The sequence below is a fragment of the Drosophila arizonae genome, chromosome X (genome assembly GCF_054131065.1).
Source record: "Drosophila arizonae isolate 15081-1271.41 chromosome X, UAZ_ARI_1.0, whole genome shotgun sequence".
Taxonomy (NCBI): domain Eukaryota; kingdom Metazoa; phylum Arthropoda; class Insecta; order Diptera; family Drosophilidae; genus Drosophila; species Drosophila arizonae.
Window position 1 is genome coordinate 1,214,785 of NC_142927.1, and position 23,180 is coordinate 1,237,964.

The window sequence follows — 23,180 nt, forward strand, 5'->3', positions numbered from 1 at the left end:
GTATATCCATTATCTGGTAAGCAATATACATTCGAAGCAAAACTTTTGAGAACTTTTCTGACAGTTTTCATTCCTTGCTAGATCCCATTTCACAGTTATTTTTAGCCATAGCTCGACCTACACTGATCTATATAGTCTATATACAGTGTAATTAATATTTCTATTCAAATTTCAAGTTGAGTCAAAAGAAAGAGACAGCGAGCAGGTGAGAGCGAGATAGATGCAGACTAGACGTATATTTATGCCTCTCTGCCCCATCTCTGTCTCCGGAATTGACTGTGTCAACCACATTTACTGCAGTCTCAATTTGTAGTCAGAAACAATTGATAGAATGGAATCGCTACCCCCGGGCCAACTATTTCCCCTACGTATGCCTCAACCTATGCCCAACTATTTGAGAAACAAAACAAAATCGCAGTGGAGATAAAAAAAAAACTCTTTCAATTTTAGTAATTTATGGAAAGTTACGTCAATTTAATCGCTGATTACAGATTCCTCTTTGATTTGCCTCCAGAATGTGGAGCATGGAGCATGCAGAGCAATAAACTTTATGAATAGACTAAAAAAAAAAGACAAACAAAAACAGTTGGAAACAGTTAGTTCTTTTCGCTGCGGGTCCCATGCGCCTCTTCTGCTCTAGCTGCCTCTAGCTCTTCTAGTTGTGCGTTTAATTTAGCAGACCATCCGCTTATGCTAATTATGTTTGCCAAACCAGAACAGAGCCCCAAACAGAATAGACCAGCAAAGAATGCGAATAGAGGTTTAGATGTTGATGGATACCCTGTATGTATATTTAAGTGGCTAAGATTTTACTTGCCTGGGCAGCACGTTTAGAAGTTAGTGAATGGGATCCACTATATCATACAACTATCCCATTGAACTCAGCTGGCAGCGAAACAATCTTTGTGAAACTTGTGCAAGCTCCATCTTGAACGTGAAGGCATAAGAGCTGCTCAGATTGTTTAACTGTATCATCAATTTACCTATGTGAACTCAGCTTCTACAACAGCTAACTCCCTGAGATTTGGTGCATACGTCATTAATTCTAAGTATAAGTTAAATAAGTTCAAACCGGCTCATTGCTTACACTCTAACATGATAAAAATCAATCAGATCGTTAGAATTGGTCAGATTGAAAGGGAATGAATTTCTGTCCGTCTCACAGAATATAAATGAGAAACTATTAGCGTAACATTTGAGACAGTAATTCTCACAAGTTTATTAACTGACTCAGCATTCGCTGTATCTGTATCTATACGCGTAGATCTGAACATCTGTAGATCGTTCTTTATGTTTTATCTTCAACTTGATCTGCATCTCAATTCCCATGTTTTGCTGCTGCCGATTCACCTAATTTGCTAACTCAGCGTAAAAGGGAAGAAACAAAAGCGAATCCCACAAATTGTAAAGCGCCAGACATGGTTTCAGTTTCAGTGCATACATCCACAAACATACATATGTATATATGTATATATATATGTTTTCGAAGCATTTTTGGACTGTTGACAACGAGCCCATAAACAAGCTCGTAAAAATTCCACCGAGTGCAGAAAACACGCACATCGAATTCAATTAGAGACTGTTGCATACCAAATGCCCTTACATCCAGAATATAGATCAAAGATATGATTTATAAAACTTTCAACTTGATATCAAATGAAGTAGCTCTTCCAAGTTTCATCGATTTTCATATACTGAAAAATGAGTTCTCGAGGTGTGAGCTAGTCGTATAATAAAGTAGGGCTATTCTCCCAGTTTTTACTTATGTTATATTTACAATAAGGCGACAAGATTGCATCAAATCTATTAAAGTTTGGTCCATTGAGAGCTGAGTTCACTGAGGTAGCTATATGATATTGCAAGACAAGACAGGGTCTTGAAATAAAGCAGCTGAGTTCGCTTAGGTGATTAAAATGAGAGACTCTAATCGTTTTGATCATGAAACATATATCTTTCATACAGATCCTTAGTTTCTTTCTCTTTAGTTCTCACTAAGCATCACAAGTTTCCCATAAGTCACTCTATTATATAGCGATGTATGCAAAGTGCTTCTCCAAATCAATATACCCTACAAGCACTCAAACACACACTTGAGGAACACTTTACACAAATCAAGCAGCAGCTCCACTTATCCAACTTTAACCCAGCTCCTTGGAGCGTAACGTGGCGCACGCGCTCGATCACCCCTCCCTCTTCCACTCTCTCTGTTCCTCTACCTCTCTCTCTCACTCTTGTCCCTCTTTTGGATGCTATTCAGGAATTTGCGCAGGCGAACGGCAGCTGTAGCCCAAAAAGGGCAGCGACTTCATCTTCCTCCACTGCTTATCGAGTAGGCAGAGGCGTTTGGTCTGGTAGGCGGGTGGGCGTGGCAACGGGTTCTTGCTCACCAAGTTAGCCGAATCAGATGCGACGGCGGCGACTGGGACTGTGGCCTGCGCTCGGTTCCCACCAGATGAGCGCCTGCCAAGGCTAATGTACGAGTGCCTGAGCAAATATTAACTAAGGAATACCCTGTAAATTGCAATTGACTTCGTTTTGGACAAATAATATTCGCCAGGAGAAGCATTTAGACAGGCGTGGTATTCCATCTATCTTTTCCAATTCTATTGTTAGCATACTGAGAATGACCTAGAACAACAAAACAGTAGATTTTTCTACATACCCTGTGAATTATATAAGTTATATTTACTTAATTTTACTGCTGATCTAAAAGTCAAAGGTATATTGTGAATCGCATAGAGAGGCTATAAAGTTCCAATGCACCGCTCCACGCGCTTCTCAGTCACTTGCTCTTCTCCCTTTGCATATTGCGTGCTACGGAAGCATCTTGGAGAGCCCTTATCCCATTAAAAGCCCCCCAACGACCTCGTTCTCTCTCTCTCTTTTCTTCACATTTCTCTTCCAAGCGATTCAATGTCAAGTTCGTGTTTGTGGTTTATTCAGCTTCATCTCAGTGTGAGCTCATTCGAGGCGCTTTTCGGAGGGTACTGCCACGCCCCAAGAATGACGCCATAGGTGGGCGTTTCTCTTCCCCTTTCTTTGGGATAATTGTTTTTGTTGTCCCCAAAAAGTTAATGCGAGATGTTTATCTCGCTGTCAAGGACAAATGCACACACACACACACACACACACACAACCACACACACACAGAGGCAATCGAGTGTGAGAATGTGTAAGAGTCACATTTATGACTCAACCAAACTCATTTGAAAAGGAAGCCACGGAAGATTCGCTGCCGGGTATAATCGACTGCGCAACACCCTGCTCACAATTCTTCTGACTCTTGCTCTAATTGTGATTCACACTTAAGTGGGAACTGACAAACTGTGACTACAGAATGCGTACTTATAGTCGCAATAAAAGAGGGAGAGAGAGAGGGATAATTGATCATTCGACCAACTGATAAGGTGATTCAACTTACCCGAATTTACTTGAAAAGTTGACCACAAAAACTTGGCCTCCAGCTTGAAGGATAGTTGGTTATACGATATTTAGTATACATATATCTATATATACATTATATGTCTTTAGATAATAATTAAATTATTACCTAGTAGTTAGTTACCTAAATAATTCAAACTCTGCTAATTGAAATAAACTTATTTTCTTTTAGATGTCTATTTTTATATAATTTCATATATACTTTATAACTCCAATAATTTCAAACTTTTCTTATATTTTTTTCATATTTGGTTTGCAATCAAATTTGTTGCTCTGCCAATCAGAATTCATTTTTGTATATATCCTCTCTCTTTCTCTCTTCTACATTTTAATTGCAGCGCCCAGTAAAAGGCTTGCAAGAAAAAAAAAAAACAAGTCGGCATTGCCAAACGGGCATAGCCAACTGTTTAATACTCGCTTAGATTTTTTCAAGCTTCAATCGTTTTCAGTTTGTCACATGTGATATAACGGTAAGCCTTGACAATGATTACTATGTATAGCATTAATGCCCAATTAACGCTTCACACTGTAATAGACGAGGGCCAAACAAATTAACAAAAATCATGGTGAGAGACAAATCTGGCACAATGCCAATATGCCCTATATTTTCCTACTCCAAGGAGTAGGCATGTTTTGTTTATTATAAGCAGAGCGTTTTTTACGCTCTTTACGCTCTCTTTTCGTTAAGTTAAGCGGCAGCACCGTTAGAGGCAGCGCAGTCGGCGTTACCGTTTTGCAGCGCACGCTTTGCTCGTTTTTTTTTTTTTTTTTTTTTTTGGTGGTTGCAGAAAAAAAAACCATTTAGTTAAATTAACATGCTTTAAACTAATTAAAAGCACGCAATGCAAATAAAATATAAATAAAGCTTATCTCAGCTGCTAGCAACAATAACAACTTTTTTATAGTTTTATTCACTATTTGAAGTCAGGCGACGCCTACGACAGCCAAGGGCTGCGGCAGCGGCAGCGCTGCCCACAGGAGCAGCCACCGGCTGCTGCACAGACACAAACAAACAAACTCACTCACACATACACCAAACTGTTCTTATTGATTTTTCACACACACATACAAAAGGGAGCTAGCGAAACGCGAATTAGCACAAAAGGCATTAGATAAATGTGCATAGAAGCCGCACCAACAGCATTAATAGTAACAACCGTTATTGCGATTGTTGTTGCCCAAAATGAAAAACAACAACAACTAAACACTTACTGCACTTCCTGCCTCTCCCGCTTGCGCTTACACGAGCTCTCTTTCTTTCTCCCTCTCTTGCTCGGTCCGCTTTGGTCGTGACTCCTGCTCCTTTTTACAGCTGCACACGATTTTTTTTATTTTAGTACACACCCTTTTTGCACACACACCAAATTTAACATGCAAAAAATTAAACAAAAAAATGAAACACTTTTATTTGCATACACTTGTAACTAGCATTTATTTCATTTAGATTTATTTAGAATGATTTTCATTTAGAACGCGCGCAAATTAATTCGAAACAAAATATTCGCAACGCGCTCGCCGGGATGCTCAACACACGACCGCATTCAACGAGTTGCTAATTCGTAATAACAGTGGACATAACAGCTGTTCCAGCGGTTTCGTTCTTTCAGTTAGCAGCCCGCCAAATGTTGCTCAGCGCAGCAACAATACCAATGTTAACTTAACATAGCTGGCTCCACACCTAACTTGAAATATGTTGGCAGCCTTTTTAAAATATTCTTACTGGCTGCTCGCAAATGTTGCTAAACGCACAAATGCCAATGTTCACTTTACGTTGTTCGCTCCACACTAACGTTACTTATGTTAAAAATAATCAAATTGGCTGCCAATTATATTATCGCTTTAATCAACCTAAAAAATTAATTTGAAAATTTTGTTACACATTATATATATAATAAAATTGTAATCCTATTGCACCCAATACGCTAATTTGCATTATTTAATAATACTTTACATATGAATAACGATAAATATTAGTTAACTTTAACTTTGAATGGCCATCAACTACGAAAACTTAATTTCAGCACATTGTATTTACTACCAACAAAATAATTCTTAATTAAATTTAAAAAGTAACCGCGCACGAATGACGTAATGATTACATTATCTGAACAACAGCTCAACATACAAACGTAAACGCGAGCTGAGGCATGTAAACGCAAAACTAACGCATAAGTGCGCAACGCAAACGGTAGAATTACAATACATTTTATCGATATAGCAACCCTTCAAAAACACACATAAGATACATTTTTTTGTCAGCAGCAGATTTTTTTGTGTGGTAAATAATTTTCATAGATTTATTGTGCATACGTATATCAAAATGTCAACAAAACTCTAATACGTTTGCGTACAAGTGTACGCATTAAGTAAACAATATGAATACATGAAACAACAATTGACATAACTTGAGTAAAAGCAAGAAAAATTTTGTGTACCATACAAAAAAAAGGAAAAAGTGGCGACGTTTTTGCTGCTGCGTATGGAATGAAGAAGAAGAGCAAACAGCGCATTGAAAAATATACGGAGAAGCGAATACAGAGTGCGCTTTGTTATACACGCCATAAATACACATATTTATAGCAAGTGCATATTTTGTTTTGTTTAATTCTAATTGCAGCTGGCGAGGCAACCAAATGCATTAACTGAAAAACTAAACGCAAAATAACTGTAAAGCAATTTCGTGTCGTGACGTGCTGTGTAAGTTAAACAATTGATTTATTGGTCAAAAAGAAAAAAAAACAGCAGCAGGCATATAACAATTTTACAATTGCTGTTATATGGACGGCGCTGTTATACACAACAAAAACACTGTAGCACAGAATTGAAGCGGCTCTGATTTTCAAGAATTATATTGCATGAGTGTGTGTGTATTGAACAGGTTTTTATTCGCTTTTATTTGGTGCGTTGTTGTTTTTATTTTTGCGCAGCCTTTGATGCGCTTTGTCCGCATGCACATATCTATCTCAGTAGCTGTAACTGTGGGTGAGTGTGTGTGTGTGTATATATATTGCAGCCCTGAAGGTCAGCGCTGCTTTCTCCTGTTGTCTTTCGGCTGCTGTGCAAACTAATTACAGTTCCCTTCTCTTGCTCTTTTTATGCAGCCAGCCACTTGAAAGAGCAAAAAAGTAATTATCATTTTGCGCAAATGTGAATGCACTTACACACACTTGAACTAGCTAGCATGCTGCGTTGTAGTTGTGTTTAGTGCGCAGGTAACTTTGCGTTTGCCTACCCCCTGCCGCAGGCGTGTGTCAGCTGCCCGCTGTCCATTGTTCCTGTTTTTTTTTCGTTCAACCACCCACACGCATTCTGCATGCAGAGTTGCATGCGATAATTTGAATATGTCGAATTTTATGCTGAGATGACATTTGCTACTCTGCTAAGCACAAGCAAAATTCAGGATATTTGCTTGGAGCAAAGCCTCTCTACCGGTATGACACTTGTCATTATGCTCAATATTACAATATTTAAAAATACTGAAGAATATGCATGACTGGCTCTATTTTGCAAAATATAAAGGAACGAAACATAGCAATAATTAGCGCATATTTTGGAAATCTTTATGTACCATTATAGAACATTTTTAAATTAATTCAGCTACAAGTGTTCATCCATGATCTTCCAATGAGCTGCACGCTCAACTATGACATATCGATATAGTATTTGCACCATCGACAGAAATGCTTTACACTTTTCATTATAGATCCTTAAGAATTTGTTATCGCCACGCCCTGTCCACAACAGGCTGCAGCAGCCGACGCCCATGCGCCCCAACTCTAACTCCCCTTTCCACCTTCCTATTTCCATCTCCAACTTCGAATGCCGCAGTTTGCTTAGCGTCCCAGCTCCCCCTCCCAGAGTTCCTTAGGTGCCCGTGCTCTATTTTAACAGCATACTTGGCACAGTCTGCAACGAAGACAAACGAAGAAGACACACACTAACACAGGCACACGCACACGCACAGTCAGACAGACAGTCGGATTAACATTGTTCGTGGAGATAAACAGCAAGCGAAACCGAAACAGAAACAAGTTAACGCAAGAACCATTGAGAGAGAGCAAACGAGGCGGGCGATAGAGAGCGCTGTCAGCCAGTTGGTAGCGCGTTGCCTTTGCGTGCGGACGTGTGTGCGCGCATAGAGTAAAGCAAAGGAGAGAATAATACAAGAGGAAGAAGAGCAAAAGAGCAGCGAAAATTTATTTAAACTAAATGCAACGTAAATGAAAGCTTTTGACTAGGTTTTTTTTTGCGTGTGTTTGTTGCTTACTTATTTTTTTTACTGTTGTATTTGCCTGTTGCAACATGTGGAAAAGTGTTTAAACGTGTTTGTTTATTGTTCTTCATATTGCAGTGCGTAAATTGTTGTAGTTGTTAGTCCGAGCGTGAGAGGGAGAGAGCCGCGTGTGAGAGAGAAAGACAGCATACGAAGATGGAGGATCGCATGATGGCCCACACCGGGGGCATGATGGCACCGCAAGGCTACGGCCTGCCCGGCCAAGATGATGGCCAAAATGCGGGCAACGAGAATGAGGTGCGCAAGCAGAAGGACATCGGCGAAATCCTACAACAGATCATGAGCATCTCGGAGCAGTCGCTGGACGAGGCGCAGGCCAGGAAGCACACACTCAACTGTCATCGCATGAAGCCGGCCTTGTTCTCCGTTCTGTGCGAGATCAAGGAGAAGACAGGTGAGTTCCATGGCCGATATGTCCTAGAGTAGACGATGCTAGAGCGACAAAAATGTGCACGAAAATGAGGAATGATATACTCCAGTAGAAGTCATTTAAAACTATGTACTAGGTATACTGGTATATCTGTAAATCCTTTTGCAAATACGAAATATAATATTTATTTAGAATGGGTTCTTAAAAAATGAAAAATGATCAGATTTTACCATAAAGATAATACATAGAGACCATATCTATGTACTATACAAGAGAGTAGAAGATGGAATCTGTTTTTTTTTTTTTTTTTTTTTTTTTTGTATAATTGTAAAGCTATGTATAGAATATAGCGATATTATATGATATACCAATATGCATAGTTGATTTGATGTTATTGATGATTAATTTCATCCGAATAGTAATAGCTGTTGTAGAATCTCTATTATATAGTATATAATCAATGTATAGAAAAATATTATTATTGCAGTTTGGTTAAATTATGGGGCTCTTTAATGTCCTTCTCAAAAATACAAGTTAAAACGCGTTACTTATATAAAAGGGATATAGTAAGAGCCTTTCTCTGCACCTTTTATTTATAAATTGCATTAAATATACCCCTATAAAATGTAAATCATTCAGATATGCATGTATATTTCATGTAGCGCTCTTCTACGCGCTTCTCATTAATTTGCTGATTTCTCGCTGTAAGCAATAAAACGAGAACTAAAATTCAATATGCGTATTCCCCATCCCCATCCCAATTCCCATTCCCATTCCCATTTTTTTATGCATTATTATACTTGCACGCACCTTGTACAAGAAATTTTCAAATCGAGTTTTCCCGTCGTTTCATTTCTTGTTTTTCTTTACTTTACTTTTTTCGCCCTTCTTGTTGTTGTTATTGTTGTTGTTGTTTGTCCTTCATATTACGCCCACGCAGCGACACGAAATGGGCAATAAGAGCGCGTTTTGATTGTGAGCCCAGATGTTTTGAATGGCTCCAATGTTGCCCCATTGCCAGCAGCCTAACCCTAAACCCCCACCCCCTAGCCCACCACAGCGCACAGCCCACAGCCCATGCCAACCCTCACAGATATATACGTATCTCTGTGCTTCTACCCAACCCTCAGAAAACTGCGCACCGTTGCGAAATTGCCTTTTGGGCAAGCTTCTTGGGGCTTGGCTAACACCATTTTTACGGGGAGGGCTTTGCGGCAGACAGAGAGAGGGCGAGAGAGAGAGAGAGAGTGAGAGAGAGAGAGACATTGACTCGAATGAAAAAATCCCCTTAGAAAACACATTCTTATGTCCTTCAGCTCGGAAAACTCTCTCGATTTTTTTTTTTTTATTTTTGATATTGAAGTTTTGATTATATTTGTGGCGGGACGAAAAAAGTAATTATTGGCTTGTTGAATGGACTTTTCATCTTCTTCTTTTTATAGATCAATTTTGTTGGTTTTGTGGGAAATATTAATGATTGTTAAGGAGCTTGAAGAGAAATTGTGAGAGAAAGTGGAAGTTCCTGAGGAAAATATTGGGGAAGCTGAAGAGACATAGCTAGAAAATGGAGGCAGAGAGAGAGAGAGGTGAAGTGAAATGAATTAATACATATCCTAATATACCCCACTAAGTCGAGCGGCTTGCTCCACTACAGGGTATATATGATTGTTGAAGCACTTATTTCCGAATGTTATTTGCTGCTGCATGAGAAATTGGAGAAAAGGGTTTCGTTGCTCATTGTGGCTCTGGTCACACCTTTACCTTCACCGTTACGATCAGGTGACTAATATAATCAAATGTCCAGGGGGTGTCGGAGAGGGCCCTTGGAAGGGTGCCTAGCCGAGTGGGGCTCTAGACTGCAGCCAATTGCCAAGGTAAAGTCGACGCACAAGCAAAAATGAAATCAGTTTAGGCATATATACATAATATATATATGTATATACATTTACAGTAATTTCTGTGTTTTTATCTAGCTGTGTGTGCGATAACACTTCCCAGGGCTCAGTGCGTATCGATGGCGGGCGCCGACAAAGTAAACAAGAATACAAGTTGCCAAGAAGACGAAAACACTTGACCCAAGTCCCAGCGAAGGGGCATTGTAAGAGGAATAGAGAGGGAGCGAGAGAGAGAGTGGGAATGATGGTGTGTTGGGGGAAGTGTTGAGGGTATAAGTAGGGTATAGCTGCTCGTTGTTGAATGGAAACAAGTATTCTCAGAGAAATGAAGAGAATATGGAACAATGAAGAGGCGTCAGAAAACAATGAAAAACTTGGCAAGTTCATATAACTGTATTGCATATCACTGCGACTCTTTATAAGCCAACTTTCTCACATGATAAGTCTATACATTCGATTTTGACATAATATCAAATACCACCAAATTTAATTCTTAGTAAACTGCACTCAAAGCTGAGTTCACATAGTTATCTAGATGATATGGTTAACCGATTTTAACAGTTCTGGCTGAAATGAGCTCTACATGAAAATAAAGCATCTGTAAAAAGTTTCATAAAGATCGCTTTGCTGGCAGCTGAGTTCAGTGGGATAGTTGTATGATATACGGTGCCCATTCAGCCGGTACTATTAAAATCTGTGCCAAATTTCATAAAAGTCACTGCAATCAGAGCTGTGCTCACATAGGCAAACCAATGTTTATACCAAATCTGAAAGACTTTTGGCTTACATATACGTAGTTTTATGTGTGGTAGTGCGCATGTGAGTTGAGCGAATCGCAATACCCGCTTGCGAGAGGGCATTCGAAATAAGTAGATAGAAAACACTTCAGTGTTTGGCTTTGATTGTGGCGCGCTCTGTCGCCCTGTTGTGCCTTGTTTAACATATATTATCAGCTTGTACGCGTGAGTATTAGTGTGTGTGTGTGTGAGTGTGTATGGGTGTGTGAGTGTGCTGCTTAAAATTAGTTTTTGAAAAGCGCAAAAACCTGTTCGACAGCCATGCAAAAATACCACGCACACGTTGTCAGCGACTTGAATCGTGTTTATATATATTCATATATATATTGTATATATATATATATATATATAAATATATACATCTGTATATATATATTTGCATCTGAGGAGTACAACAGGCCCCGCGATATGTTTATTTATATGAAACAGTCCGACGCTGGCACCGACTCCTGCTCCTACTCCAACTCCTGCTCCTGCTGCTGCTTCAGTTTCATCCTGCTTCGCTTTCGTCCTTTTTGCGTTTTTGGCCCATTCAAATTTACGAGCTGGAAATGCCATTCGAAACCTCCGCCCGCTCTAGCCTCGTTCAAATACGCCACCCGCCACGCCCACCGATTCTGAGCTCTGCTCTAAGGTAACAGCTCTATCTATCTATGTAGCCATCTGCAATTTAGCTGGCTGCTTTCAAAATGCTTCATTAGATACGCAAATTCCCTTCGTGTAACTACCTCGCCGCATCCCTCTCTCTCTCTCTCTCTCTCTCTCTGAGACGGTCTAAACAAAAGGGTTGTCCTTTCCTGACGATGAAGAAGAAGACAAAATGTGAAGCAGTTGAAAAATTTAAAATAGAAAGCAGCTCAAGACTAACTCAAAAGATTTATTAAAGAAAATTCGAATTTAATTTGAAGAAGAAGAGGCACGGAAAAAGGAGTGAAGAAAAAGAGGGAAATGAGGCAGAATAGAGCGGAGGAGATCAGAGAGATCACATACGAAAGAGAGAGATGATATGACGACACAAATGATAAAGGCAGATGAAAGATGAAAGACAAAGAACTAGTTCTGGGTTTTCTAGTATCTATATATATACATACTAAGATCTGGAATTTTTAATTCCAAATGATGAACAAGTTCATGCCGCTCTTCCATCGCATCGTGAACTGTTAATTTTATGAACTAGTTCACTTGAGTTCGCTTAGCTTTTTAACTGAACTGAACCAAATAGAGCTGATTACTGAATCGCTCAAGATTCACAGAGTATTCTCGCATATCTCTTGCCTCTATCTAGAGAACTATTGAAACTACCCAAGTCTAAAAATAAAATGGTGATTCTTCGCTTATCATCGTACTCTACAAGTTTCTATCGGCTCTGGTATGGTATATAGTAATTCCCGTAAAACTTTGGACTGGGCTAAAAATCCTGTTGCATGATTTACGAACTGGAGATAAGAACTTTGTCTAGACTCAAGTTGCCTATGCTTCATTTACGCGCTCTTCTAATCAGAGCAATTCGTGCCCCTTCCCCGAAACTTATATCAACTGCCACGCCCCGCCGCCCTTTGTGGTTAAAACTTTGGCAATATTCCGGCTAACCTTAAAGGAAATAAAGCAACCACCGACGTCAACGCAAAAGTCGCAACAGTTGCTGTTCTCCGTCTCCACACACCCTCTCCCTTTCTTTCTGTCACCCCTCAAACTTTCGATATGCTCATATTAACATTAAGCCACGCCCCTGCCGCCCCCTTTTTACTTTTGTATGTATGAGCGCAGCCGTCGTCCAATATGTTCTTCCGCTGGGCGAAATAAATTCCATCTGAGGCTTTAATTGCATTAAGCGGCGAATACTAATGTGACATGCTGTTAATGTCTTTCTGTTAATGTTAATTAACATTTACGGATCATTTCGTCGGCTGTTAAATGTGTAGTTAACGCGCTTAATGTGCTTATTAAGCGATTATCAGAATTGTCGGTATGGAAATAATTCATATAAATGGAATCCGATTGACTGCCACTAGAGGTCAACTTGGAAGGTCAAGCTTGGAGTAGTTATGCGACTCTGTTAGATATCTGATTTGAGTATGAAGAGCTGATCGAAAGAATGAATGTTTTATCATTTCATCTCAAGAGAAAGTGATCGATCTCCAATTATTTTGTGGTCCTCGCTTCCACTATTCTCTTTCTCTTTCTGCTCTTCTCTCTTGTCTCTTTCCACTGTAATTTCGACTCTTCTGTTTTCTCGACGAAAGACAGGTCTATTCTACTCTCTGTGAACTTGGTTGAGGATGGTTTTTTTGGTTAGAATGTATCAAGGAACCTAAAACTTTGAATAAAGCGCAAGAACTAACTCACTTTAGATAAACCTTTCGCAGTGCTCTCATCACATTCAGCTTCTTCAAGACTTTTCTTATCATTCAGCCGAAAGTCATTTTGAAAAGTTGGTAACAAAAGTTTCAAAGGTTTCTTGGTTAGGGAGTTATTAAATTTGTTCCTCAAATATTTAAGTCCATTTAAGAGGCGACAGCTCGAAATGTTTTATTCAAGACAAAGAGCGGGCAGGAGGACGGCTAGCGGTAGAGGGAGAGGGATAGGGAGAGTGCGGGGCTGGGATTTCATTACATGTTTTGTGCTTATGCTTATCCTGTTGGCAGCAATTGTTTCTGTTCGCAACGTCTGCATAATACATAGAAGTAGAAGAAGCAGCCGAAAGGAGCGAAAGGAATACCCCTAACCACATTGAAAGCTGTTGTCCTTTCGCCAGGAATATTCTCGGCTACGCTCTGCCAATGCTGATGAGCTTATGCGTGAGACCAGCGAGACAGAGAGAGATAGAGAGGGAGAGGGAGAGTGTGTGTGAGATGGAGAGAGACAAAGTCAATTGTTGGCATTCGCGAAATGCTTTTAGCTTTAGCTCTGGCTTTGGCTAACTCCTTGGCGAAACGTGATTAAGATTCGAAACACAAGCAGCGTGCGGCATGTGCGGCATCTAATTCATGCATAGCCATGGCTGGGCGAATATAATATGGCCCAGGCGGATGCTGGGCATTGGGGGCGGATACTCGACTAGCGAATACCTCGGACTGTGAACAGCAGTAGCTAAGGTTAACTAAATGTGCCCAGGTTTGACAAAATATAAAATGTAGCATAGTATTCGGAAATGGATTCTTTGTTATCGATATCGATATCGAAGTGTGAACATTTGCACCTGTCTTAGGAAATATTCATAATATTTCATATACGTAATTATATATTTTAAGCATCAATAATACTTCACATCTCTAGATATGCCCTAAAGCCATTAATAGCTAAATCAATATTTATCGATATATTAGTCTGTTTATCGAGTACACAGAGTTTGCCAATGAAATTTATCTCACGCATCAGCTGTCAAACTAATATAGCCCGCTTTACGCACTCTCCACGGACTACAGGGTATAAAATGGAAAACGCATTTCCCCAGACAATAGCACAGCATGCAGATGTCTATATATCTGTATCTGTATCTGTATATGTGTCTAGTGAAAACTTTTGCTGTTGCTCGAGGCAATAAAATTTTAGATGTGCTTTTTGCACTTCCTGTTGAACAATGCGAAAGTCGAAACAGTTTCCCTTGATGCCAGAGAGACGGCCCGAGAGAATGAGAGAGAGAGGGAGGGTGGGGAAATGAGAACTTTTCTTCTGACTGCTTCGCTTGCTGATTGCAATTTGTGTTTCTTGCTCTTCTGCTTTTACAGTCCTTTCCATTCGTAACACGCAAGAGGAGGAGCCACCAGATCCACAGTTGATGCGCCTGGACAACATGCTCATCGCCGAGGGCGTGGCTGGTCCCGAGAAGGGTGGCGGTGGAGCTGCTGCCGCCTCAGCTGCGGCCGCCAGCCAAGGCGGCTCCCTGTCCATCGATGGAGCGGACAATGCCATCGAACATTCGGACTATCGAGCCAAGTTGGCACAAATTCGTCAGATCTATCACCAGGAGCTGGAGAAGTACGAACAGGCATGCAACGAGTTCACCACACACGTCATGAATCTGCTGCGCGAACAGAGCCGCACCAGGTAAGAGAGAAAGGGAGAGAGTTAAGCTAAGCGTTATCGATAAACTTATTGAACGAGTGCTCAATGGATGGAGAAGAGCTTAAGTAAGATTAGAGAATGGGAGTAGAGCTGTTGCTAAAGTCCTACATCAACTACAAGAGAGAGAGAGAGAGAAAGAGACATACGTACTTAGATGACCAGTTTATCATTATCGATAGTCATTAATCGATCATTTACTAGAAGGGCGAGAAGAGCAGGTGATAAATCTATTCGATGCTTCACAGCCAAGCTAAGAAAGAGAGAGAGAGAGAGAGAGATACATAATGAGCCACTTATCGATAGCCAATAATCGATCGAACAGCAAAAAACTTGATTAATATTTGCCTTGGCATTCATTCCTCCGTCTCGCTCATCAGGCCCATCACACCCAAAGAAATCGAGCGCATGGTCCAGATCATCCACAAGAAGTTCAGCTCCATCCAAATGCAGCTGAAGCAATCGACCTGCGAGGCGGTGATGATACTGCGATCGCGTTTCCTCGACGCCCGCCGCAAGCGACGCAACTTCAGCAAACAGGCATCGGAGATACTGAACGAGTATTTCTACAGTCACTTGAGCAATCCGTATCCATCCGAAGAGGCCAAGGAGGAGTTGGCGCGCAAGTGCGGCATAACAGTAAGTCGAATCGGGGCGGATCCCCAGTGATCGGTGATAACTATCGATATTTATCGCTGACTGCTTGCAGGTCTCACAAGTATCGAATTGGTTCGGCAACAAGCGCATTCGCTATAAGAAGAACATTGGCAAGGCCCAAGAGGAGGCCAATCTGTATGCAGCCAAAAAGGCGGCCGGCGCCTCGCCCTATTCAATGGCTGGGCCACCGAGCGGCACAACAACGCCAATGATGTCGCCAGCACCGCCACAGGACTCGATGGGCTATCCGATGGGCGGCTCCGGTGGCTACGATCAGCAGCAGCCATACGACAATAGCATGGGCGGCTACGATCCCAATCTGCATCAGGATCTAAGTCCTTGAGGATAGGCGGGCCAAAGCTAAACAACAACAAGAACAGCAAGCAAAACAACTAACATCAAACAATTCATTAAGCTCTTAAGTTTTTTTTCTGTAATGGCAATGTGTGTGTGTGTATGTATGTGTAATAGGTGTGTGTGTGTGTGTGTGTGTGTGTGTATCATACAATCAAATAAGTATACGATTATGTCTTAATTTAGAAAGAGAAGTGAAACAAAGTTTTGGGCAATGCCTGAGATTTTGTTATCTAACAACAACAATACGCACAGGCACTGCATATAAATATGAATAACAAAATATATATATATATATATATATATATGTGCATACACACACACACTCACGTTGGATCTATAATCGTATATACCTATATACATGAATTAAATCTTTTGCGTTGCAATATCTAATTAATAAAACGTAAACTTTTTAAATTTTCACATATTTTTTTTTTTTAATTTTTTATGCGCTTAGCTTAAGTAAATTAGAATGAAGAAATGAAGGGCAAACTTTATATTCAAAATTGCAAACAAAAAAATTATAATTTTTTTTTAGCTTTTTTTGTAAACCTCAAATACGTAAAAAAAGCGAAAACTTTCGACTAGGCATTAGTTTACAAAATAGTTTATATATATATTTTTTGTCGTAGTTTTTAAGCTGCAAACAAAACAATTTGTATACTAAAAAATACTAAAAAAGAACGCATGTATACTACAATATACGAACTATATATATACACATCTATATATATATATCTATATATAAATAACACTATACAGCAAGAAGAAGAACAAATGTATACTAGAACGAAACTCCCATTTATCAAGCCTAACAAAAATACTAAGAAAAATTACTTAATGAAAATACTAAAACATATAACTACAATTTGTATACCAGTTTACTGCTGTTATCACGCTCGTATAACAGTCCAAAACACAAATAACAATTGTCAAAACACAAAGTATTACGAAAATCTTTAACAAAAAATACAAATTTTTTATTAAATATTTACGGCAAAATTTATAACAAACAAAAATCATGTATACGATGTAAATCAAATTTAGAACTCAACCATTTTTTTTTTAAATTTTCATTTTGGTTTTGTCAAAAACTTTTTGTTGTACGCAAAAAAGAAAAAAAAAATGAAAAGAAAAATGAACAAAAAAAAAAAATATTAATAAATAAATTACTTCCTCTTAGTATTTGCTGGAAAAAGTATTGTAAACAAACAAAATAAAAAATAAAAATAAAAAAATTGTCAGCTAACTGTTAAAGCAAACAGTTCGATACGTATATATATATTTCTATATATATGTATATGAAATAATACTATAATTATTTTAAAAAATAAATACAACAAATGAACAACAATGCTATATTAAAATTAAATAAACAAAAAACAAAAACAAATTCGACTAAAACTTTAATTTATTTAATGGAGTTTTTAAATTCCAGGGGGAGATTGGGTAGAGTCATTCAAATCCCTGGGACCGGGCGAACACACAGGCTTGGCTAGATGGACACAGCTCGCCGTACTGATCAAGAATAGATGTGCCTTCTGGGTGGGGTCTGTCACTCCCTTCTACAAAAGCAATATACTCAATATAACAGATATAGATATAGATATTCCAACAATTCGTTTTAAAGATATTTGGTTTGACTTTTATTAAATTTGTTGTTCAACAATTAAGCTAGATGAGAAAAGAAATGTAAATTGAATTTCTTTATGGACACAGAGATGCAATTGGAATACAAAAAAAAAGAAGTAAGATACATAACTATATATATACACACAAAGGTTTATGTAGGCTTAACTTTTACATACACATATACATGCATATATGGATATATGTATATGTATTCTCTCTCTCTCTCTCTCTCTCTCTCTGTCTGTCTCTCTCTATACATATATATAGTACATGTATCAGAACATATAGTATCACATTGTACGATTCTTTGCAGTGAGTCGGGGAGCAGCATCTGTTTAAGGAGCCTTGCGCCTGCCTGGGCACATGCTCCAAATTGTGACTGGTTGATCGGAATTGGGTTGGGCACGCGTCTGGGTGTTGGGAGTGCCCTGACGGGCCGCGTCTCATTCGGACTTGGCCTTGACGTCGTCGCTGGCATTGCAATTGCGGCAGTCGGAGCTGGAGCTGGTGCTGCGAATGCTGCTTCTGTTGCTCTCCCGGCGATTCTCGCATAGGCCATTCGGCGGCATCGCCTCGTCCTCGTTGAGGGCATCCGAGATGGCGCTGCTGATGTTGTTGCCGCTGTGCTGCGATCCGCTCGGCACACAGGCACAGGCATCGCACACGCGCACATCCGTCTGCCAGCCGCGCTCCAGCACGGGCATGCGGCGCTTCGAGCAGTTGCTGCAAACCGCCTGGCCGCAGCGTCGGCAATGGTGACGTCTACAGTCACCAGGTCCATCTGCTCCTGCCCCTGCAGCTCCAACTCTTGGTCCACTTCCACCATTGCTGCTGCTGCCTCTGGCATCTGTTTTGCTGCTGCCCTTTGGCTTGCCGCGTTCGCTCGAGTTCTTGGCTAGCTCGAGCTCCTCGGCGCGTCCAAAAACGGATTTGCATATGAAACAATTGGGCGATTCCGCATCAGGCACCCAATAGGCAGGACGTGCGCTGTCCTTGATCATAGCTGCGGAGCGACAGAGGACGATTAGCCGAGAGACTTCTTCTAATTGACTTGACTTACCCTTGGGATAGTCTATGGCCACGGCTGCGACGCTGCTGATCGTGTTATAGATCGTCTCGCCATATTTCCGCACCAGAATGTCGCCTTCATCGTTCGTCGGACGAGAGCCTAAGGCGAAATGTTGATTACAATCAATGTTAAACATAAATTACGTGCTGGAGAAGGAGAGAGATAGAGATAGAAAGACAAAGACCGAAGGATGGCTGTGGAGATAGAACTATAGCCTCTAACTAAAGAGCGACCGAGCGAGAGAGAGCTAGAGAGAGCTTTGTTAATACAGATAGAGAAAGAGAGAGAGAGATATATATAACCTTTCAGTAAAACTAAATTGCTCTCCCCCCTCTCTCTCTCTTTCTGACCCTCTCTGTACCTTCAGCCCTTCTCTCAATAAAGAGAGAGAGAAATAGCTCTATTTTTCACTCTCCCTCTCTCTATCTCTCTATATGTATACGTACTTGCTCTCCCATAAAAATACTACTATTCATAGCACTTCCTTTATCTCTCCCTCTCTCTCTCTATCCCTGTCTATCTGTCTATTCTTTCAGTTCTCGCACATTCATTTCATTCCTTGGCTGATTTCTGCTTCGACTGTTGATCGATCTGATGCAGTTGGCTTACCTGGCGTCGCGTCCGACTTGCGCTGCAGCTGTTGATAGCAATCGTTGCAGACGCGCACGGGCTGCAGCCAGCCTCGCCCCGGCACGGGCACCCTGTGCTGGCTGCACGTGTGGCAGAAGCCCTCGCCACAGCCGCGACAGTGATGTTTCGGCATGCCAGACTTCTCAAAGCTGCGCCTGCAGGCGTGGCACATCTGGCGGGAAGGGAAAATGAAGACATAAGTGAATGCTTAGACGTAGCACATACCCTGTAGCCATCGATATTTATCGATCTAGAGAATTCATCGATTACTCCATATACTCCAGTTGCTTTCCTATGGCTACAGGGTATACGAGTGAAACTATATTCAGCGTACAATTATCTCCTGATTGGGCCGCCAATAGCTGGGCGCCACCTTGTCCGCCAGCATGCCGCTCAGTGCCTTCGCCCAGGGCGCCGAGATGTTGGTAAATGCCTCGCTGATGCTGTTGACGCTGTCGAGCACCATTTGGGCGGAGTGCGCATTAGCGCGCAGCACCGCATTGCCACCTTTCCAGACATGCACGACCTGCACACTGCAACGAGAGCGACGGAATCAGTTATCGACTCAGCTGGCTGCCGGAGAGCACTGTACTTACTGCACTACCGACGCCTCGGGTGACTTATTGCCGTACCAATATTGGCGCGCTCGATAGATCTCGCCGCAGTACGGGCACTCGATCACGTCGCCCTTCCACACGTATTTGGCCAGGCCCGACCAGGCGGTGTCCGTCTGCGCCTGCGCTCGCACGCTGACCACGATCTCCTTGCCATTGTTGTAGCAGGCCTTGCACAGGTAGAGCTTGTTGCCGAACTGGTGCTGGTAGTTGCAGGGCTGCGTATTGAAGTGCGGCTCCCCGTCGCTCACGTGCCCCATCGAGCGCTGGCAGCGGCGGCTGCACGACTCGCAGTGGGCACCGCAGGTGAAGTATTGCTCCGGAAACGGATTTATTGCTTTTTCGATAATTTCGCCAGCGAACTTCTGATTCAGTAGTTTCATCGCCTTGAATACGACGGCGGGCTGCCGTGGCGATCTCACCGCCGTATTCTCTATCTCCAGATGCAGTGCATCGCTAATTTTTTTGAAATTCGTCGACTTATTTGCGTCCGTCTGGATGCCCACGTAGCGCAGCGAACTAAACGCGTTCGTCTCATAATTCAGCAGCGCGAAGTTGTTGCGCAGCTTGTCCTCGGCGCTCTCCTCGACAGCTGTGAGAATAGGGTGACATAAGAGACCATTAGAAAGGATTCTTCAGAAATTGAGCAGTCTAGTTAGATTCTTCCTATATAAATTAGATCACCCAGACTTGTAGCTTTCATATTTTTCGATTATTATCGATATAAGCAATATTATATATTCCCTTGCCAGCCTCTAGCTTTTCTAACTTTCAGACAAATAAACATCGATATTTATCGATACAATGGTACATACTGCTCTCCAGCGGCTTTGTGTAGTGAGTCTCATGGAATATGATCACAGCTGGTCCCAGAGTGCTGCCATTGCCCATGGCCTGCAGCGCCTGAGTGAAATGCAGGCAGAACGCCTTCGAGGCGGTGCCCAGAAACTCGTACATATCACTGTGCAAACGCTCCGAGCGTGTGCGATAAACCACAATATCCGAAATGGCTAAAATCTGTGGAAAACCAGAGAGCAAGCAGTTTAAGTGAAAAGTCGAAAGTGATCGATTAATCGAACATACCTTGAGTAGCATGCGCATGCGTTTGTTGCTTTTGGCCGTGGTGCCCAACAATCCTTCCGTGTCTAGGCAGAGGACACCCTGCTCCCGCTGCATAGCCGCATAGACGCCAATCGTGCAGGAGCTTTGCTCTGGCGATGTGCGAAACACGGGCTCGCCATCGAAAAATACCTGATTCATCGTATGCGATTTGCCATCTCCAGTGTTGCCAAATATTGAGATCACTTTGATTTTGTCCAGACTCTGACACTTCAGCTTCTTGCAAAACAATTCCGGGGTCGCTATCTGCAGATTCTCGTCGGCATCGAGAAAGAGAAACGCTCGTGGTGTCGATCCGTTCTCATTATCGATCGAGTCGTGCTCATTTGTATTGATGAATGGTATCGATTTGAACTCGGCATCGTTTATCACATCCAATCGCAGAGCCTCGTCCTGCATATGTGTGTGAGTATAAAAGTTGTTGAGCACAGCAGAATGAGTGAGAGAGAGTGCGAGAGAAAAAGAGAGAGAGAAAGTGAGCATGAATGCTAAGCGACTGAGTGAGTTTTTGCATTATAACGCGCACCTCTGTTATGGAAACTAGAAAGGCCATCGCTAAAGCCGAATTGCTGCGATTGAGTAAGCCTTTAAGCAGCTGTGTAAATTAATTGTTTTACAATTCACAGTTGGCGCAGCAGCTGGCTGAGCGGCTGAGCGCTGCTTTTTATGACTCAGCGCAGCGCCTTGCGGACAGCGTTTGCTGCGACTACTCAAAAAGTGACGACGCAATTTAAAATAAATAAAAACAAATAAATAAACGTCGAGCATTTCTTTTGTTATATTTGCCTGGAAGCATGTGCACCTGTGTGTATGTGTGTACGTGTATTTGTGTGAGTGTTAACAGAACTCTGTTACGTTAACAGCTTCTTTGCATTCTGTCCATGCAGCTATTAACATTGTGCGCTTACATCCGTCTGCACTTAACCCTTATGTGTGCATCTAGTTCTCAGCTTGAAAGATTAGTCAAATTATGAGTCATACAGAATTTAGTTGTTAGCTTTAAAATTGCTTCAGCTTACTTGTTGATCAAGCAATTGATTTCACAATTCAAAAAATTATTGCATTAGAAGATCTTCGACACTGCCCACTTACTGGTTTAATTGCAATTATTGAGCATTTACAGTTTGCTAACAGTTTTTGTACTCTGAATGCAATTTAAACAATTTCTGATTAAGCTTTTGCTGCTTTTTCCTTGTTTATTTTTTACTGTCTCGCTGGACAGCTTGGAATTGTAAATAAAAACAAAATAAGCACGTAAATGGAATACTGTTGTGGCTTTTTGTTGTTGTGCACCTTATCAAGGGCTTATCAAAGCCTGCGACAAGTGATGGCAAACGAAGCAGCCTCGACAACAAAGGCACAAGCGTAGAACTGTTATTAATGTCGAGCGCTTGCTTATGTTGTTGATATCGGTAGCTTTGCCGTGCCCCTTTTCGCATGTGTAAAGTGCGACGCAGCTGTTTTTTTTATTATTTGTTTGTATTTATTTTTTATTGGGCTGGGCTTACAGCCGTTTAAGTCTATTCACTTTAATGCGTCTGTGTTTGTGCAAAACAGCTGCGTGTATATGTGTGCGTGTGTGTGTACACGTACACATGTACGTACATATATATATGTGTGTGAGTGTTTGTTTTTTTATCAACGCGCGTTTCATGAGCAAAACTGAATTAACAATGCGCAATACTTCGAGATCTAAAAACAATAGCAAATTAATTGATCGTAAATTGGCACATATGTCACGCTACATGCTGCATTCACTCTACTGTTCTGATATATTTGCAATTTATTGTCAACAAGCTGCTTACCTGGAAAAATGGCATCGGCTGCATTATTGACGATTGATTTTTGTTTGTTGTATCCAAATTGATCATTATTGTAGAGCTGCGTCTGCTTCGTTAAGGATTTTCGTTGCAGCTGCAAGCTGCAGCCAATTGTAATAACTATGTACGTATATGGTAAGTAGATGTGTGTGTGTGCCTGTTTATTTGGCTAAGCGTGCGGCTAGCTACTGCCAATGGCGGTGTACTTGATTAACTGCTTATCAATTCAACTGGCGTGTCTTTACTGTTATTTATATATATGCTGTCTTACACATTTAGTCACTTTTACTATTCAATTTAGCTATTTGAACGCACCACGACCAACAACAAACGATAGGAACGCGCACGCATTGTCAAAAAGTTAAAAGCAATACTCTTTAATAGAGATGCGAACTATGCAGCGATCAATATATCGATGCACTGCCA

At 41.1% G+C, this 23,180-nt stretch overlaps 2 protein-coding genes and 2 long non-coding RNA genes across 8 annotated transcripts; 1 reads left to right on the top strand and 3 right to left on the bottom strand.

Annotated features, from left to right (window-relative positions):
- The first annotated feature begins 5,571 nt into the window (after positions 1–5,571).
- Positions 5,572–16,293, top strand: exd (PBX homeobox extradenticle). Of its 4 annotated transcripts, none has more exons than XM_018015864.2 (6): positions 5,572–5,719; positions 6,059–6,138; positions 7,793–8,129; positions 14,526–14,844; positions 15,240–15,498; positions 15,569–16,293. In XM_018015864.2, exons 3-6 carry the CDS (start codon positions 7,871–7,873, stop codon positions 15,857–15,859), a joined length of 1,128 nt encoding a protein of 375 aa, XP_017871353.1. In that variant the 5' UTR covers positions 5,572–5,719; positions 6,059–6,138; positions 7,793–7,870; the 3' UTR covers positions 15,860–16,293. The 4 variants fall into 4 exon arrangements, with proteins under 4 accessions (XP_017871353.1, XP_089331575.1, XP_089331574.1 ...); XM_089475448.1 differs by lacking the exon at positions 5,572–5,719 and adding an exon at positions 5,727–5,980; XM_089475449.1 differs by lacking the exon at positions 6,059–6,138 and having other exon boundaries at positions 5,583–5,719.
- On the bottom strand, positions 6,063–6,964 carry LOC149267775 (uncharacterized). The gene is made up of 2 exons (XR_016271246.1): positions 6,603–6,964; positions 6,063–6,549 (listed from the first exon to the last, which is right to left on the bottom strand). It is a non-coding gene; the product is annotated as an uncharacterized LOC149267775 (long non-coding RNA).
- Positions 12,854–13,483, bottom strand: LOC149267776 (uncharacterized). Its single transcript, XR_016271247.1, has 2 exons — positions 13,144–13,483; positions 12,854–13,065 (listed from the first exon to the last, which is right to left on the bottom strand). It is a non-coding gene; the product is annotated as an uncharacterized LOC149267776 (long non-coding RNA).
- Positions 15,962–23,180, bottom strand: LOC108619329 (zinc finger FYVE domain-containing protein 1-like). Of its 2 annotated transcripts, XM_018015857.2 has the most exons (9): positions 21,954–22,637; positions 21,461–21,884; positions 20,899–21,327; positions 20,631–20,832; positions 19,798–20,407; positions 19,536–19,734; positions 19,181–19,373; positions 18,563–18,670; positions 15,962–18,505 (listed from the first exon to the last, which is right to left on the bottom strand). In XM_018015857.2, the coding sequence occupies exons 2-9, from the start codon at positions 21,485–21,487 to the stop codon at positions 17,946–17,948; spliced, it is 2,328 nt and encodes a 775-aa protein (XP_017871346.1). In that variant the 5' UTR covers positions 21,488–21,884; positions 21,954–22,637; the 3' UTR covers positions 15,962–17,945. The 2 variants fall into 2 exon arrangements, with proteins under 2 accessions (XP_017871346.1, XP_017871345.1); XM_018015856.2 differs by lacking the exons at positions 21,461–21,884; positions 21,954–22,637 and adding an exon at positions 22,740–23,180.

Bases quoted from the DNA above. Each gene is read 5' to 3' on its own strand.
- exd (XM_018015864.2), top strand. From the start codon at position 7,871: ATGGAGGATCGCATGATGGCCCACACCGGGGGCATGATGGCACCGCAA. The intron at 14,845-15,239 runs GTAAGAGAGAAA...CTCGCTCATCAG, and splicing joins CGCGAACAGAGCCGCACCAG to GCCCATCACACCCAAAGAAA. The intron at 15,499-15,568 runs GTAAGTCGAATC...GACTGCTTGCAG, and splicing joins CGCGCAAGTGCGGCATAACA to GTCTCACAAGTATCGAATTG.
- LOC108619329 (XM_018015856.2), bottom strand. From the start codon at position 22,805: ATGATCAATTTGGATACAACAAACAAAAATCAATCGTCAATAATGCAG. The intron at 19,735-19,797 runs GTAAGTACAGTG...CTCTCGTTGCAG, and splicing joins CCCGAGGCGTCGGTAGTGCA to TGTGCAGGTCGTGCATGTCT. The intron at 19,374-19,535 runs GTACGCTGAATA...CCTTCCCGCCAG, and splicing joins GGCCCAATCAGGAGATAATT to ATGTGCCACGCCTGCAGGCG.